This window comes from Salvia splendens, unplaced genomic scaffold (genome assembly GCF_004379255.2).
Source record: "Salvia splendens isolate huo1 unplaced genomic scaffold, SspV2 ctg329, whole genome shotgun sequence".
NCBI lineage: Eukaryota > Viridiplantae > Streptophyta > Magnoliopsida > Lamiales > Lamiaceae > Salvia > Salvia splendens.
This window is the reverse complement of record NW_024598972.1, coordinates 1-14,753: the sequence shown is the minus strand read 5'-3', so window position 1 is coordinate 14,753 and position 14,753 is coordinate 1. Positions and strand designations below refer to the sequence as shown.

General features: G+C 37.2%; 1 protein-coding gene and 1 pseudogene across 1 annotated transcript; one reads left to right on the top strand and one right to left on the bottom strand.

Moving 5' to 3' along the window:
- Positions 1-622: 622 nt before the first annotated feature.
- On the bottom strand, positions 623-5,582 carry LOC121789759 (probable ubiquitin carboxyl-terminal hydrolase MINDY-4; the record flags this gene model as incomplete). Its single annotated transcript, XM_042188130.1, has 3 exons — positions 4,824-5,582; positions 2,478-2,556; positions 623-771 (listed from the first exon to the last, which is right to left on the bottom strand). Coding segments are annotated over exons 1-3 (743 nt in total), but the record flags the coding sequence as incomplete, so codon positions are not given.
- Positions 5,583-10,471: 4,889 nt separating this feature from the next.
- LOC121789760 lies at positions 10,472-14,479 on the top strand (annotated as a pseudogene).
- Positions 14,480-14,753: the final 274 nt, after the last annotated feature.

Below are 14,753 nucleotides of genomic sequence, written 5' to 3'. Positions count from 1 at the left end.
GGCATCGGCCAAGATGTTGTGTCTTCAAAGAATGAGGAAAGAAGTCAAGAACTAAACACATAGGTTCCGTTTGGTGTCATTGAATTGGGCTGCGGAATTGGAATTGGAGCCTTCAATTCCAAATCCAATGTTTGGTCCACAATTTGAATCCATCAAAAGTAGATAATTTGAATTCAAATAGTTATAAAATTTGGCACACACACGGCACACACACACACTGCGCACACACACATGGACATGGTTATGGTGTGATAAAAATGGACAAATGACAAGTCTTGCTTGAAGTTATGGAAGCATATACTCCATGTATATTAGTTTCTCTGCAAAACATTCCATTATCACTAATAACGGAGAGAACAGTTCAACCATATATCACCAGATATGGGTCTTTTTACAGTCATATCCTTTTTCCAACTATTATGCTGGACGACGGGAATATATTTAACTACATATCACAATTTTCTTAATGTAATGGCACAAAAATTGATACAATAGGAAGAGGGAACAGAAAGACTGGGATAATTCAAGCGAATTCCAGCCTAAAATGCCCCTTTAGTTTATAAATCATAAGAACAAGCAGCAAGTAAGTCTCAGACGGAGAAGGGATAAAAAGTTTCTTGACCTGGATTTTTTCTCTTCCGAAAGTGATGAGAAAATATCTGCAGCAACAAATTCATTTATGGGCAGTCTTCTCATAGACAAATTTGACATATGATGTGCAGCATTAACATTATCTTCTGGAGAAAACAAGAGATACTTAAGTACAAATGCCTGCATAGCAATAGAATCTGCTGTTAGGGGAAATTTTGGATCTGAAATAAAGATTCACACTAAACGGAAAAAAGGATATAAGAAACCAGATTGACAGATGCATATTCTCAACGAAACCTACACCTTCAAGTATGAAAAGGACATCATCTGGGAAGTGTCTAATAATCTATATCCTTCAGATTTTAAATGCACAACAATCAACAAAAAGGAATATATACTTTTTTTCCCTAAAATCCCCAAACTTTTAAAGGAAATATATCTTAAAAAGGTTCCCTAGTAGAGACTAAATATCAATCATCCATCCATCCCCTTATTAGTAGTTTCCAGATAAAAGGCTTAAGAAGCTTAGAGCATCTGCAGCGGTGCTCTCCCGCAAGGACTGCGTCCGTGCCGCTGGCGCGGCAACCCCATGTCCGCTGTTGTGCTCTTGCTGCTGGCACGGCGTTGCTCGATGCATCGAGCACGTCCGTGCCGCTGAGCAGGGCGACGTGGCGCGTTTCTATTGGCCGTTGGCATTTTCTTCTTTTTTTAAAAAATCGAAAATAATACCAAAAATTTTAAAAATATATATTTTCGGATTACCAAAAATATAGCCGTTTTATTACCGTTTTTCTGAATTTTTTTTGAAATTTTTAATAAAAAATTTAATCCAAAATCATCTATAAATACACACATTCATCATCCGTTTGGGCGAAATTCGGCCACGAGTAGTGTTTTTTTAATTTTATGAATTTATTTATGTAATTTTTAATTTTTAGGATTTTAATTATGTAATTTTAATTTTTTGTAATTTGTAATATTATTCCAGGTATTTTTAATGCATTTTATTATTGTGGAAATGTTTTTAGTAATGAAAGTATTTAAATTAAATAATGGAATGGTGGGACCCTGAGCATGTCCTTGCGGAAGAACATGGATGTGGGTGTTGTGCTCTTGGGTAAGAGCATAGAGTAAAAAAGTAATAAAAGTGGGTCCGGGCCCACATCCGTGCTCTTTGGCAAGAGCACGGATGGGGATGCTCTTAGGTGAGTCGACCTCCAGTTATCAGTATTATATGCGCCGGTAACTCTCAACTCATAACTTCCATCTTTACCAGAAGAAATATCATTGATGAAAGAATATATCGTATTCCAAAACAGAATTTTTTTTTCTGTGCATGTGCTGTGCGTGTAATCTCTGAAATGTAAAAGCAAAATGCATTGTTTAAATGTATAAACACCACGAATATATAGCTAGGTCATCTCCATAAGAGTTTACATTAGCTAATGAATCTCCAATCTATACAGATTTATGCTAAAGGTAGATAACAAAAGTCAACTCTCCAGCGATGTGTTGTGAAGGAAAACATAAAATAAAAAGTGATAACCAGAAAAAAATGATCATATCTGAGTTATGATAAGGCCATGAAAGGTAACACTTAAATTTAAAAGCAAAATGCATTGTTTAAATGTATAAACACCACGATTATATAACTAGGTCATCTCTATAAGAGTTTACATTAGCTAATGAATCTCCAATCCAAACAGAGTTATGCTACAGGTAGATAACAAAAGTCAACTCTCCAGCGATGTGTTGCGAAGGAAAACATAACATAAAAAGTACTAACCAGAAAAAAATTATCATATCCGAGTTATGATAAGGCCATGAAAGGTAACACTTTGATTTATGTTAACAAGGAAGGTAAAATGAGATATAAAAGTTGTTACTTGTATTGCTGCTAACACGCCACAGGGCCCACCCTCATGCTGTACAAGTCCCATGGATGTCTCCGGATCATCACTGAACCTGCAAGGGAAGTCGGTTTTAAGGAGCTACAGAAGACACACACTATGTACTGATTAACAGACATGAAATAATTCAATTGCAACCACAATAAAATTGATTCTGAAGATAATTAGGATCCTTTGAAGACAAAGCAACAGAAGCACATTCGAGTTTCAATAAGAACTCATCATTGAAAAAACAGATACACTCGAAACAACTATCAGGAGATGGCTTTTGAATTGGCATGTATAAAAGTGAAGTACACAAGACCATGCCTGCTGATAAAATCAATTGGTTCTATATGCTATTAGACAACTAAAGATCATGGTCAGTACAATATATAATCTCGTAAATTAACAGGTCAACAAATAATATGTGAGATTCATGAACTGAAAGGGGGCATACCATGCAGAGGTAATTAATAAAGGATCAAAAGGTTGGACTATAGACAATTAGCGCAACATGTATGACTTGACATTGGAGGTTTAAAAAAAGTTAAACTGTATCTCTCGACTTTTGCTGTATATGGGTAATGGGGGGAAAAGGACATTATTGACGAAACAACAAGGGGGGAAATGATATTATTGACGAAACGACAAAAGCGGTGAAGAGTTAACGACAGGGGGGGGGATGACATTATTGATGAAATCACAAAAGCGGTGAAGAGTTGATACACTGAAGGTCGGTGTCTATCTGGATGGTCCCTACCATGAGTAATTTTACCACCAACTCAGGTTAAATGAGGTCTTAATTATCATTAGCAGTGTTTTACAAATGCTTAATGCCCCGTCTTTGGCCTGGTCGGCCTCGTTGGCGTCAGGCAGGCCTGGCAGCTTCTAAGTAGCCTATCATTTAGTTTTTCTTTTTTAAAGTATGATAAACACACTTGCTTTAGAGTATACTCTGAACTATTATTTATAGGATTTACATTTTCAGATACTCAGTGCTTTAATATGGCAAAAAGTAACTTCAAAAGCTTTGACTTAAATAGTGATGGTAACAATGTTGATACGGAGTGACAGGCGAAAGAAAACAAGAACTGTAATTTAATATCAAAAGAAGAACAATCCTCCAAAGAGGCCCAAGATAATCCTCCGAAGGCCCAATACAATCTTCCGAGGAGGCCTACGGTTGATACCGAAAACACTTTATTTTCCGAAATATCTAGTACTTCTAAAGATGAGCTATTTGTAGGACTCCTACAAACTCTAATCTAGGACAGTGAATCAACATAAAAATAAACAATGAAACAAATCCTCAGCATTTAAAGTGATCTTTGAACAATCTCCGTAATAATGAAAATAATCTCAAGAGATAATGGAGATCATTAGCTTGATCTCAATGAAATGTGTTGAAGATGATAATGGTATGAGGGAATAAAATATGCGATGCCAACTAGTCCTAAACCAAATGCTGGAATATTAAGCACTAGCTCCGCGATTTAAATTTATCTGAGAAAAATCCTGAACTGAATTGAGGAATAGAAACATCTCTCTTTTAAGTGAATGACAATTTGCAGACCATGAAGGAAAACTGCATAGCAAAGAATATCCTACAAATATTAAATGAGTTAGTTTATGAGTTATACATTATTAAATATTAGATGCTTTCATGCCTTCAAAGTTATGACACGAAATTGTAAGGTCTGCGTGGAGCACAACAACGTGCAACGTGCTTCATAAATACATTTACATAATCCCAGAACTTAATTGATGAATAGAAACATCTCTCTTGTTATTAAGTCTAGCATGAAGGGAAAATTGCATAGCAAAAATATCCTTATAAATATTAAAAGCGTTAGTTTATGAATTATGCATCATTAAATATTAGGTGCTTTCATGCCTTTAAAGTTATGACATGAAATTATAAGGTCACCATGGAGCACAATAACGCGCAACGTGCTTCATAAAAACACTTACACTAATTGCAATAAACCATTGGTAAATGAATACAGTTGATATATCTCTATTAAACTCCCATTTTGTTAAAGCCATATTTCCAAATAAACTAGACCAGCTCTTTTTTACCTTTGTTCTCACTGACCTAATACCATATTTGATGTTCCTTTTCAAAAAACTCTAATAAGATCTTCTTACAGATCTACATCAACAATCAATATACAATGATCATAACATATCACCACTTTTAATGGTGAAACAAGTTCCACATTCACTCCTTTCTCTCTCCTTTCAAACTTCTAATCAATTCGAACATTCACTCCACATAAAGTAGATTGAAATTGATCATAACATGAACTCGGCCTCCAGCATTTTAACAACATAACCAACCTGATACCCTGATTGGTCCACTGCGAAAGCACATCTTTCGAAACTCCATTGCCAAAAATCATGAAGAAGAGCTCGTCAGCTTCCAACACCGATAACGAGATGTCAGAAATTCCACTTGTACTCTGCATTCCCTCCACACCGGCGACACCTTTACCTCTAATACTAGCACCCTCTAACTCCTGAACATTCACATCTCCTACACTCTCTACATTCTCCACCGCCGTTGCCGTCGCCGCCGCCGCAGCAACACTCTGCCCCTCCGCTAACCGTTGCTGTTCAACTTCCCCACCCTTCCCACTCCCTACCACACTACTCCCCGCAGCTGAGGCAGTACCTCTGGCCGCCTCCATCCGCTTCTCCGCAGCATCCGCCCTCAATTCCCGCTGCATACGCCGCTGGGAATCCTCCCCACCGGAACTGTCCCTGGGCTTGCTCCTCTTCGGCTCCGGCGATTCGTGCGGCTGTGAGTCATGTCTCAATGCCATCTTCATCTCCACGTCTTCTTGATCTACCATCGACGGAGATCAATCCGCAATTCAATCTCCAATCCGGAAATCAAAGCTGCAATTCGGTGAAATGAGCCAAGCTCGCAGCTTTAATCCAACAATTGGGGTTTTTGATAAACAAGACCTTTGAATTCGAGTCTTCGAACAAGCTGCCTGCCTTTCAATGCCAATTCAGCACTTAATTTTCGGAAACGAGAAGATGATTAGGAAATAATTGTGAAAGCTGAAGTAGGGTTCCTAAAATCGAAATGAAAAGGGAAGCATTTTCAGGTAGTTGGGAATAATATTGTACGTCGTCGTTCTGTGGGAAACACGATATAACTTGACGGTTTCACCCTTGTACGGATAAGCGAGCTGCGGTTACATATCAGGGGTAGGATGGGAATGTAAACGGCAGTTAACGTTGATATGTCGTGCTTGGCTTTTTTGGAGAGCAAATCCTAAAAAGAGAAGTCAAACTTTTTCAATTAATTTTGTATGAGTGGTAATACATTTTTTTTATTATTAGAGGCAGGTTATAATAAATGATACAACACTTTTTTTTATTAGAGGCAAATTATGATAAATGATATGAATAGTAATACATTTCTTTTTTTTTTATTAGAGGCAAGTTTATTAAATGATATGAGTGGTAATACTTTTTTTTTTATTAGAAGCAAGTTATATTAAAGGATATGAGTGGTAATAGTGTAATACATTCATTTTTATTAGAGGCAAGTTTTATTAAATGATATGAGTGGTAATACATTTCCCTTTTTTTATTAGAGGCAAATTATATTAAATGATATGAATGGTAATACATTGTTATGTTCGGTTTCTGAAATTGGTCTTAGATTCAGTCTCAGCAATCTCAGCATGAGTGCATGACTTCAGTTCGGTTGTCGTGACAATGTTTACATTTTACCTAATACTCTTCTCGTTTTTTAAAAACAATTTTTTTAAAAATAGTAAGGTTCCAATGCACGACTGATAAAGTGATAAAGTAAGAAAGAGATAAAAAAAATTGATTGTATAAAATGTGTTCCTCCACATAAGAGATAACTTTTTTCTAAAATATAAACTCTTTATTTTAAAATACGGACCAAAATAGAAATAGTTTTATACTCCCTCTGTCCCACAAAAATATGCACTATTTCTATTTTAGTCCGTCCCACAAGAATATGCACTTTCTAATTTTGGAAAGTCATTTCTCTCTAATGAGGTGAGACTCATTCTCCACTGATAATATTTTAATTACTTTTTCTCTCTACCTCTCTCTTATTTTACCAATCTTACATTAAAACTCGTGTCGACCCCAAAGTGTATATTCTTTAGAGACGGAGGAAGCATTTAAAATAGCAAGGGATTCGGTTGAAAATTGAGATTTTCTTTGTCTCAACAAGGTCGCTGAAGATCCCTTCTATATATTACCATCCCCTTTTTTCCTTATTTCACCTTTCCATTGATTTATGTGTGCATGCATGTGATTTTTGTAAGTTGTGTGTATCAGTGTATGTGTTGGGTTAGATTTTTGCACGTTATAATCCATATTTGAAAAGATAACTAGTAACTTCATTTTGTACACGCGTTCAAAAATTTGTGATTTGAATTGATTTCGGAAAATATTATTTTTAGACCAAAATATATAATTTTAGATTAATTGTAAAAGAATACTGGTGTAGCCATACGGTTATTCCTCTCAATCCATTGCGGAAATCAATTTATTTCTGCTAAAACAATTTCAATTTTCAAATTTCACATAATATTTTTATTTAAATTAGTTATTTATAAAAAAATATATCAAATTAAAGATAGGGTGATTCTAAGGAATTTCTAATTGCATGATATATAAAAAACTGAAAAAAAAAATAATAGTATTGTTTTTGTTTGATAACAACACCATATCATTTATAAACAAAATATATCCCTTTTATGTAGCAAACATATCATTTATAAATCCCTCAAAATATCATTTCATATTCAAAACAACAACCAAATATATCATTTAATTTTGAAAAATGATATAGAGTTCAGTGTTGTTTAGTTAAATTAGAAATTATATTTTGAGCAGTTAGAAATGATGTTTTCATGGTTTAAAAATGATATGTTTCGAATAAAAAATTATATGGAGTTGTGTTGTTTGGCGGCTATCAGACAAAAATAATACTTCATCCGTCCCATAAAAATATGGACACTTTCAATTTTTTTGTCCGTCTCATAAAAATAGTTCATTTCCATTTATGGAAGGTTCTCCTCATTTCATTACTCATACAATTTATTCTTATACCACTAGGGCCCACTATTAAACACTAATAACGTGAGTCTCATTATCCACTAATATTATTTTAACTATGCTACTCATTTTCTCTATTACTTTACCAATTATGCATTAATTTCGTATCGTCCTAAATATCCATATTTTTATGAGTCGGAGAGAGTATCATTGTTCATATCCTATAATATCATTTTTTAAGCATTTGCTATAACATCACGCAATTAGGATTTCGTTAGAATTCTCGTAAAATCATCTTTATTTGATACGTATATTTTTCGTAAAAAAACTAGCTAAGAAAATTATTTGTAATTTAAAGCTAATGAGTCACCAAAATTAGATACTGTACGTGATTGTTCAATTGTCCTCAATGACTAAAATGTCTTCCTAAATTCATAAGATGATATATTCGTTTATAAAATGATAAACGTGAATAGGAGTTTCATTTTTCATTTTAGACCGTTTGCGAATAGGCGTCTAAGAATTGGGGTTAAAAATCTATAACATGATAGCACGCATCTATATTGTCCAACAACCCGAATGAGCTGGCCTGAACCCAAACAAATTAGCTTGACATCGTACAAATAAGCTCAAATGAAGATTAGAGCATCTGCAACGGTGGACGGACGGCTTCCGTCTGTCCGTGCCGCTGGCAAGGACAAGCTCCACCGCCGCTGCGCTTGCGCCGCTGGCACGGCGCTGCTCGATGCATCGAGCACGTCCGTGCCAGCGAGCAACTGACGTGACGCGCAGCGATTAGGCAACAGCATAGCCGTTGCCTTTGATTTTTTTTCTTAATTAAAAATCGGTTTTTAATTAAAAAATCGATTAAAATAAGAAAAAAAAATATTTTTCCACTTCCTCACAAAAATATATCCGTTTTTTACCATTTTTTATCACTTTTTATTTTTTTTTTATTTTTCCCCAAAAATACACATTTTCATCTATAAATACCCCCACTTTCACACCCAAAAATTTATACCACACTACACAATTCTCATCTTCATTCTCCCATATCCATTCTCATCTTCATTATCCCATATCCATTCTCAATCTTTCTTCCACTCCTACAACATAACAATGTCCGGCCAAGGCAATAACCCCCCGGGCTCCCACGGTTGGAACCCCGAATGGTTCTCTTCACAATCGTTTCCTAGTCCGGAAACAAAATATTTGGCCCCTCCTCAAACCCAAAATTCGGGCATTCCGGGTGGCTACCGGCCATACCCAATCGACTACCAAGATGTCCCGAAGGGCAATACGGGTGGACACCCGAGCCTAGGCCGACTGCCCCCTCCCAAACTCCGACTCCTCCTACTTGCGGTGTCTGCACACCGTACACTCTGTCGGAAATGGATAAATTGTTCGGTGCGTACTTGGAAATCTCCGAAGATCAGGTGGTTGGCACGAACCAATCCGACGATCACTTTTGGTGGCACATCGCTCGCCGGTACAATAAAAACCGTCCGCCGGAAACAATCGAGCACAACGAGAGTATGGTGCGCAACGCCATCTACTGAGGCAACGAAGAAATTGGCAAGTTCAATGGCTATTTCCTCCAGGAAGAGCGGTCGGCGGGGAGCGGCCGGAGCGAGGTCGACATCATCACTGCCGCGATGAGCACCTAGCAATCCTTGAACTACAAGCCATTCAAGTACCTCAACGTTTGGCAGGAGACGCGGACGCACCCGAAGTATAGGGGAGGCATAACATCCTCCTCTAGCGGCTCCTCCAAACGGTCAAGGTCGGTATCCCTATCCGACGCCGACTCCGAAGAAGTGGCTAGCCAACTCGCCGAAGCTAACTTGGGTAGCCCCGACGCCGGCCCCAGCGGTTCCCAACGCCGACCGCAAGGAAGGAAGAAGGCGGCGGCTGCAACCGCCAATGCTCCCGAACCCGCTCCCGTCCCCGTTCCATATGCGCCACCTCCAACCCCCACCAACTCGTTGTGGACCCTCTTTGCCCAAATCAATATGGCCGATAGGTCAACTATGACCCCCTCGCAACTTCGATCGCATGAGGCCATGATATTGGGCCTCCAAAGATAATTGGGGGTAGTGCCGCCGGATGAGTATTCTTCCACGGGGTATTTTTAGCTTTTAATTATGTAATTTTTAATTATTAGGAGTTTAATTATGTAATTTTTAATTTGTAGGTTTTTAATTATGTACTTTTTAATTTTTAGGATTTTAATTATGTCATTTTTATTTTATTTGTAATATTATTTAGGTTTTTTTAATGAATTTTAATATTATGGAAATGTTTTTGTTTAATTGAATTTTAAATTGAATTGTGCTCGTCCTTGCGGAAGAGCACAACTATGGGTGTTGTGCTCTTTCCAGAGAGCAGACAGAAAAAGTGGGGCCGGGCCTACAACCGGGCTGGCTGGCAAGAGTACGATTGTGTGGTAATATGGAGTATTAATGAAATAGCATATCTTATTATTTTATCGAATATTTTATTATGATTTCAGCTTTTTTTGGTTGAACTGTTGAACATGCATTTTTCCTATTAGTGATACTGTTTTCATCTTTTATGAATGGTCCACTTTTACAATTTTCTTCTATCCCCCGTTAATTATCAATTTTCACTTTTTACTATAAATAATTGATAAGTCTCACATTTTATTATTTTATTAATTCATTCCATTCATATTTGTATAAATATTCTCTTTACTTTAGTATAGTAAAAATGAGACTCAAGTAATTATTTTAAGTTAATTTTTTTTACCTTTCTTAAAAACCGAGCCGGAACAAATGTGGATGAATATTTGGTGACGAACAGTAGAACACATGCACACATCACACTACTGATAAAAGAAGAAAGCCACGTGGCATCCGCGGACTGACATTTCAAAGTTAGCGCGCGAGGCACTGGATTATTACCCATCGCCTTCAGCAGAAACTTCTGTAGAAATTTCTCTAATTTTGATCAATTAACTCTCCAATCAGATCTAATTTCACATTTTTTCCCACAAAATTCACACACATTTACACACAATCACCCCTAATTGTCGAATTCCGTGCTGAAAAATGTCGAGCGACGACGATTTGGATGAGGACGAGCTGCTGCAGATGGCTCTGAAGGAGCAATCGCAGCGAAATGTCAATTACCAGAAGCCGTCGTCTAAGTCGAAGCCCGTACGCAACTTCGTCCAGCTTCCGGCACGCGTCGGCGCCCATAAGATCGCCCACGCAGTGCACCATCATAAGAAGGGGCACCATAAGAAAAAGAAGCAATTAGAAGAAGAAGAAGAAGACGAAGAGGACTCGGAGGTGGAGATGCTGAGCATTTCATCCGGGGACGAGGATGATCGCGGCGGCATGGCTGCTAAGAACCGCGGTGGCGGTAAGAAGCAGGCCGACAAGGCGTGGGATGGAGGGGAGCCGAGTTGCTGGAAGCATGTTGATGAAACTGAGGTATTGTGTATCTGATATGATTGAGTATGCTATTAGAATAGCTCACACAGCTAGCTCGAGATGATGGAAGAAGATCGAGCTCAAGTGTGAAGATGAAGAAGTGCCAGCTGGTTATGGTATCAGTGAAAAACTTCCGCAATCTCTCTCTGGTTCTTCTTTAATCGCTCCGCTTTCACAATTTCTCTTCCACAGATCTGATCTCTCCTATCTCATTCTTCTCGATCATCATGAATGGTCGCAATCGTAAAGCTCAACCTCAAGTTCCAGCTGAAGACACATCTAGTCCACACTTTCTTCATCCCAGTGATAATCCTGGGATCATTCTCATTCAACAGCAGCTCACTGGCTCCAATTATGTCTCTTGGAGTCGATCCTTCACCACCGCTCTGATACCATAACAAATCTATGAGAGAAACTCCATGATGGAGTTGCAGAGAAAAGAGAAAGATATTTTGGGGGAGAGAACTTGAATCTTATTGAATGAATTCCAACACATACAAGGCACCTTATATATGATTGGTGCATGGTGCATATACAACGAAAAGCACAAGATGAAAGCTCTATAACAAACTAACTACTCATAACCGAATAACTGCCTCTAACTACCAAAACAGCTGGCACTTCTTCATCTTCACACTTGAGCTCGATCTTCTTGCATCATCTCGAGCTAGCTGTGTGAGCTATTCTAATATATGCATCTATGCAATTTGGATCATTTACTGCTGTGGATTCTTAATTTAGTTGTTAATTTAAGTGGAGTTTTGCTTTGTTTTGATTCAAAGCTAAGATTAATGGACATTACCAATTGATGTGTTAGTTTACTTCAAAAGAGGCATTTCATGAGTGAGCTAGTTTTTCTTTCATAGAGTAATTTATTTTCATTAATCTATGCAAAGGACCATAGTTCACAGACTATATAGGACTGCAGGCTACTATTGTTTTCATATTTACTTTCCTCTGAATTTATTTGATATCCTGGATATTTGCTATTTATCATACTCTAATACATGGAAACAACTTATACAAGTGAATTTATTCATCAGCTGGCTCGGAGAGTCCGTGAAATGAGGGATGCGAAAGTAGTTCCTGTGCTCCCAAAGTATGACCCAAGCCTAAAAATTTGACCACTGTACAGTCACTTCCCCGTGGCATGGAGTGGGTGGATCCTCTTGGATTGGGGTAAGCCATATAAGTTGAGCCTCTTTCCCTAATTTGAGTTTCTTACTGATTGTTTGCTAATGTACTTATATATGGCCAGGCTAATTAACCACAAGACGTTCAGATTGATCAGCGACAATATGGGAAGTGCCACTTTCACCACTGACGTGGAACCTCTTGATCAAAGTGCACGAGGTATTTGTTTTAGTATATCAATGATGTAGACGTGCATGTGTTTTTGTCCCAGTCATCAACAGCTCATGTCTAGAGGCTTCTTTCTTCAAGGATTAACCCTTTCATATGGAGGTTGCTCCAACTTTATGTTGGTTCTCAGTTCTCACACCAGAAAATATGGGGCAAAAGCTCTCTAAAAGAGACCCATTATATTTTTGCCGAATGCCAGAATAGTGAAAACACTACTGTCTTGGTATCTTTAACATGGTCAGGGTACTTGATAAAAGTATCTGATATGGTTTTTTGGAAGAGGCAAGGAATTCAACATTAGACATGATTAACTGTGGGGCTAGCTGTTGCTCAACTTGCATGATTCGAGATAGAGAAATTCTGTTTGGAGTTATTGCTCATTAGATTTGAAGGCTTCCCTATTTGCATGTTTTGCAGAAAAATTGAACTATTACTCAGAGAACTTTGATGCAAAACTTTTTTTTATCACGAGTCCACCAAGATACTAGTGCGGCCGAATTGGAAGCTGGTGCCTTTGCATTAAAGAATGATCTTAAAGGACGCACCCAACAGAGAAAGCAGTTGGTCAAAGAGAACTTTGATTGTTTTGTTTCATGCAAAACAACTATTGATGGTCAGTTGGTAATGGTATGGTATTTGATACATTTTCAGTGAACACACTGAACTTCTAATATACTTGTGTTTGTTGCAGATATTGAATCAAAATTGAAACGAATTGAAGAAGATCCTGATGGTGCTGGAACAACTCAGTTGTTCAATAGTATTGAGGGAGTTAGTTCACTTGCTAATCGTGCTTTTGGACCTCTATTTGAGAGACAGGTAGTTAGGACCCAAATCATGGAGTAGTTTATTGATACACTAAGAATTATCTAATTGAAACAATGACTCTTTTCAAGGCTCAAGCGGAGAAGATTAGGTCTGTCCAAGGAATGCTTCAGAGGTTTCGAACACTATTTAACCTGCCCAGTGCAATTCGTGGTAACATTAGTAAGGGTGAATACGATTTGGCAGTAAGAGAGTACCGAAAAGCTAAGTCAATTGTTCTGCCTTCTCATGTAAGTCTTCTTTCTTTCACATTAAGTATGTACTGTTACTCAATAAGCTTCTTATAGTTCTTTTTTCTGGCAAATGGTAAATATCTCATCCAGATTTAGTGCTAAAAACATTCACTCTCCAGACAATTTTGTTGGCTAAGAAATTGTTGTTCATCTTACCATCTCACTTTGTTCATGCTGATATTTTATCTTGATTATTAATTTTTTTATTGTGTGTATCGATTTAAATTTCAGAGCTTGAGATTTATGTCCCACTTTTACTTTTTATGTAAGGATTTTTTATACCCCTCTCATTGGTGTTCTCTGACGTAGTAGCATTCTGAAACAACTTTAAGTGTATCTTTTGTATATAACTTTTCTTATCATGAAGGCATGCTTTGAGCGTTCTTGTGCTTTATTTGTTATGTGCTCCTTGTTCTCCCAAGAAAACTGCTTAATCTTTTTCCATGGGAATGGAGATGTCCGCCAATTGTTCTTGAACCTTCTATATGTGTGTGGAACTTATTGATTTCAGGTGGGAATTCTCAAACGTGTTCTTGAAGAGGTCGAAAAAGTAATGCAAGAGTTCAAAGCCATGCTTTACAAGACCATGGAAGATCCAAATATTGATCTAACAAGTGTAAGATCTGTTATATACAAGTCTAGATATAGAGTTCCTATGGGAGATGCCTTATTGGTTATGTTGTCCATCTGGTTCTTTAGGCCTTCGTTGATGTCATCAGAGAAATATTATCCTTCTCTCAGAACAAGAAAAATATTTTAGAATTAAGATATGAAGAAAAAAGGAAAGTCTATCAAGAATTAAATGTATATTAAAGTGTAGTATTTTCGTTTTTTTTTTGAGCATATTGAAATTGGATGGATGAGCATTCTTTTGATAAAACCAATGCTAGTTTATCACCCAGCCTTTCTGTTAAGCACAAACCTCTACCTTTGATTTTATATATCTATGGCTGATTGCTTAATTGGTTATTTGATGTTTTTGTAGCTTGAAAATACTGTGCGGCTTTTACTGGAACTTGAGCCTGAGTCCGATCCTATAAAGCATTATTTGAATATACAGGTGCGGAGTTTCTAGGTCTTACTCTAACCATCCATTTAATTTAATTAAGTGTGAATATATTTCTAATCACCCTGTAATGGTAGTTATTTAAACATGCTCTATGTATACAAGATATTTGTTGCAAAATTCATGTGATAGAAAATGAGATAATTGTAGTTCTCTTGTAATACCTCTTGTTTACTTGTGAAACTTAATGAGTACAATCTTAATAACTGGAGAACTGTTATACTAAACTTTGGTGTTACCTCTTTCTTACCGTGCCACAGAACCAAAA